Here is a 3241-nt window from a genome sequence, read left to right as displayed (position 1 = left end):
AAAGAAAGATACTGCTCACTTGGGGAGTCTCAAGGTTCAAAGGGGAGGGGCGGGGGGTGTTAATATTTATTGTGCCAAGGGCCAGGAGTTTTGCATACCGGATCTTTCATTTCATCTTCCTGATAACCCTGTGATGTACATCATTTATATCTGTTTTTCAAAAGAAAAAGCTAAGGCTCAGAAAGCTTCTTTATTTTTGTCTAAAGTCACACAGCTTGTAAGTTGTCGAGGCAGGACGGCAACCAGAGCGCCGCTCTCTGCACTCCCGACACCACCCTGGATCGGGGTTGGTTTGTTTCCCCTTCCTCCTCTTCATTATTATCACACCCATCGTGGGGAGGGCCGCGACTTCTCTTTCTTTCATGTACTGTGTTTGCCTCCTCTACCCCAGAGTATCTACCTAGTAAGGTGCTCAGCATACATCCCTGCCTGGAGGCAGTACCTTCTTCTTGCTGCCACACATCAGGCGTGGGTGAGAGGAAAGGCAGGACTGGCGAAGTAGATTACTGCGCTGCTGCCGCGGCTGCTAGGTAATGGGGAGGGACTTTTCTGCCTGTTCCTTTCCCCGAAGGTATTTTCCATTTCCTAGCCCCCTCCCGTTCGTTGTCCTTCACCCCTCGCCCCACTGCTTCAGCTAGGGTAGGGGGTGCCTGGGAGCGTCCCTCGCCGCGGGGCTGATCACATTTCGGGGCGTGGGGTCCTTGTTCTCTGCGCTTCAGCCAAGCTGTGCGCAGAGCTTCGTTCCCTGACGCCTGGAGCCCAGCGGGCATTGACGTCAAGCGGCGGCGGAGCGCTGCCTACAGACGGTTGACCCGGACCCTCCTCCATACTCTTTTCCTAGCTCGCCCCCTCCCCTCTCCCTGCCCCAGGGCTCTGACTTGCTATAAGAGGCGGGAGCGCAGGCTGCCCCTAACAGCGCCGAGTTTCAGCACCATGGAGAGCTCCAGCCTGCGACTGCTGCCACTCCTGGGCGCCGCCCTGTTGCTGCTACCTCTGCTGGGCGCCCGTGCCCAGGAGGACGCCGAGATTCAGCCCCGAGCCCTGGACATCTACTCCGCCGTGGAGGACGCCTCCCATGAGAAGGAGCTGGTCGGTATCCCTTTCGCCCTGGAGCCCCTTGGGCTGCCTCTCAGTCCTTTCCTTTGCACGTCCTCTTATTCCCTAGCCCCAACTCCCATTCCCAGAGACAGAACCCGGGGAGCTGAGCGCAAAGCCCAGGCACTCGCTGCTATCCGAATATCGTCTCGAGCTCATAGGCTCCACTGTAGTCTGTAGTCTGTTGAGGTCATGGGCTCCACAGGCAGCCTGTAGAGGGAATCCCCTGTTTTGCCCTTCGGATCAACACGAGCCTCAGCTCAGCGGCTCCGGGACCTGAGGTCAGTACCTGGGACAGCTCTCTCCCGCTAACTTTCCACCCTTCCCCCCGGAGCTGTCGCGGAGTCCTACCCGCAGAATGTGTGTGGGTCCAGGGCGCCTTATAATTACGGCGGGAAGTGAGCACCTGGGCTGGGCTCGCAGCCAAGGCGGCAACTTCGAGCTCCTGGGTGGTGTATTGCAGATCGAAGCGCTGCAGGAAGTCCTGAAGAAGCTCAAGAGTAAACGCATTCCCATCTATGAGAAGAAGTACGGTCAAGTCCCCATGGTAAGGCTTTGGGGTCACTCCCTCCCCGTGTTTTTCCAAGAGAAAACACGCCACCTTGAATCTCACACACGACCTTCTCTCTAGGATGGTAACAGGTTTGCAGAATTCTGTGGGCTCCCCTTTGCTTACACCTCCAGCCCTCTTCCCTTGGTCTCCAAGTGCAAAGGGTAGATCTGACATTTCAGAGGACTGAACCGCTATGGCAGGAACCAGCTCTTGGGTCTGTGTTAGAAAGAGCATTTCCTGAGGATAAGCTTTTGGTTTCACCTCACGAAGGTCTCAGAGTTAGAAGTGAGTCCACTCAGTTCTTGCTCCCTCAATTTCTCCCTGCCTTCTGGAGCACTGCCCGTTTTTGGATCCAGCTTCTAGGGTCAAAATTCCCGATTCAGGGCTGGTTACCTTCCTTGGATAGCGCCAAGTAAAAGACACAATTCACGCGAACACACACACACTTTAATCTTCCTTCTTCCAATTAGGACGAGGGAAAGCTGGGATCAGCGGTTGTGAGAAAGTATTGCTCATTTCTCAGACAAAATATATGATTGATTTTTTTCTTTTGGAAGGGCAAGAAAAGAGCCGGGAAAATGTGATATATGTATATTTTTCTCTCTCAAAAAGTGGAAGAAAAGGAAAAGGGTCCGAAGACTTTTTTTTAAAAGTTTTTTTTTTTTTAAGCGGAAATGATAAGGGCGAGGCTCCCTGCTGTGGTGGTGATGGGGTCTGTCCATCCCCTTCAAGAGGCAGAAATTGCCTTGACGGGGAGACTGCCCCTTGGGAGTCTGGGTTTGCTCAAGCCCAGTGACCACGCGTGTGTTGTTTGCAGTGCGACGCCGGCGAGCAGTGCGCGGTGCGGAAAGGAGCGAGGATCGGGAAGCTGTGCGACTGTCCCCGAGCAACCTCCTGCAATTCGTTCCTCCTGAAGTGCTTATGAAGGGGCACACACCCTCCTTCATTCGTCCCCCTCCCTTTATTTTCCCCAAAGGACCACACCTTCATCCGTGGAGTTTGGCTTTGGCAACAAAGTTTGCACTTCACTCTGAGGGCGAAGGGGCTCTTTTCCTCTGTTCCCAAATAAGACAACACATTAGATGTTACTGTGTGAAGGGTAATGCCTCGTATGGTGTTGATACGTGTGCAAAGTATTCTTTTCTCATTTTATTTGTGTAGCAAGCTCTTGTGTATCTTTGTGTAAAGAAGGGGAACTTTGCTTTGAAAATTGTATTTTTGTATGTGGCATGACAGGATGAAAATTAGATCTGTTAATCTTGGTAGATGACATCATCACCTGGAAAATTAATCACCCTAAGAAACACGAATTGAAGCATGTACAAATTATACATAATAAAGTGTTTTTAATAATTGCTCATCGTGCATTGTTGTTTCTATGTAAGTAATTTAAGCAGGAATGATGAGATTGATTAATCATGCTGTTGTTTTCAAAGAGAAATATTTTCAAAACAGCAGTCTATTGGGACACCAGTACCTTGGCCCCAAGGAGTTTTGCTCATTAATTAGGAGTTTCTCACCCAGGCTCTGGTACACTCTATTGTTCTTTGAGGAGCCCTAGTGGCGCAGTGGTTAAGAGCTCAGCCTCTAACC

The 3241-nt window shown here is 51.5% G+C and overlaps 1 protein-coding gene across 1 annotated transcript; it reads left to right on the top strand.

Annotated features, from left to right (window-relative positions):
- Nucleotides 1–807: 807 nt before the first annotated feature.
- CARTPT (CART prepropeptide) lies at nt 808–3005 on the top strand. Its single transcript, XM_004374509.1, has 3 exons — nt 808–1089; nt 1559–1642; nt 2466–3005. The coding sequence occupies exons 1-3, from the start codon at nt 934–936 to the stop codon at nt 2571–2573; spliced, it is 348 nt and encodes a 115-aa protein (XP_004374566.1). The 5' UTR covers nt 808–933; the 3' UTR covers nt 2574–3005.
- The last annotated feature ends 236 nt before the right edge of the window (nt 3006–3241 follow it).

Source organism: Trichechus manatus, unplaced genomic scaffold (assembly GCF_000243295.1).
Source record: "Trichechus manatus latirostris isolate Lorelei unplaced genomic scaffold, TriManLat1.0 scaffold00029, whole genome shotgun sequence".
In the NCBI taxonomy this organism is placed as follows: domain Eukaryota; kingdom Metazoa; phylum Chordata; class Mammalia; order Sirenia; family Trichechidae; genus Trichechus; species Trichechus manatus.
This window is presented reverse-complemented; position numbering and strand designations above follow the sequence as displayed.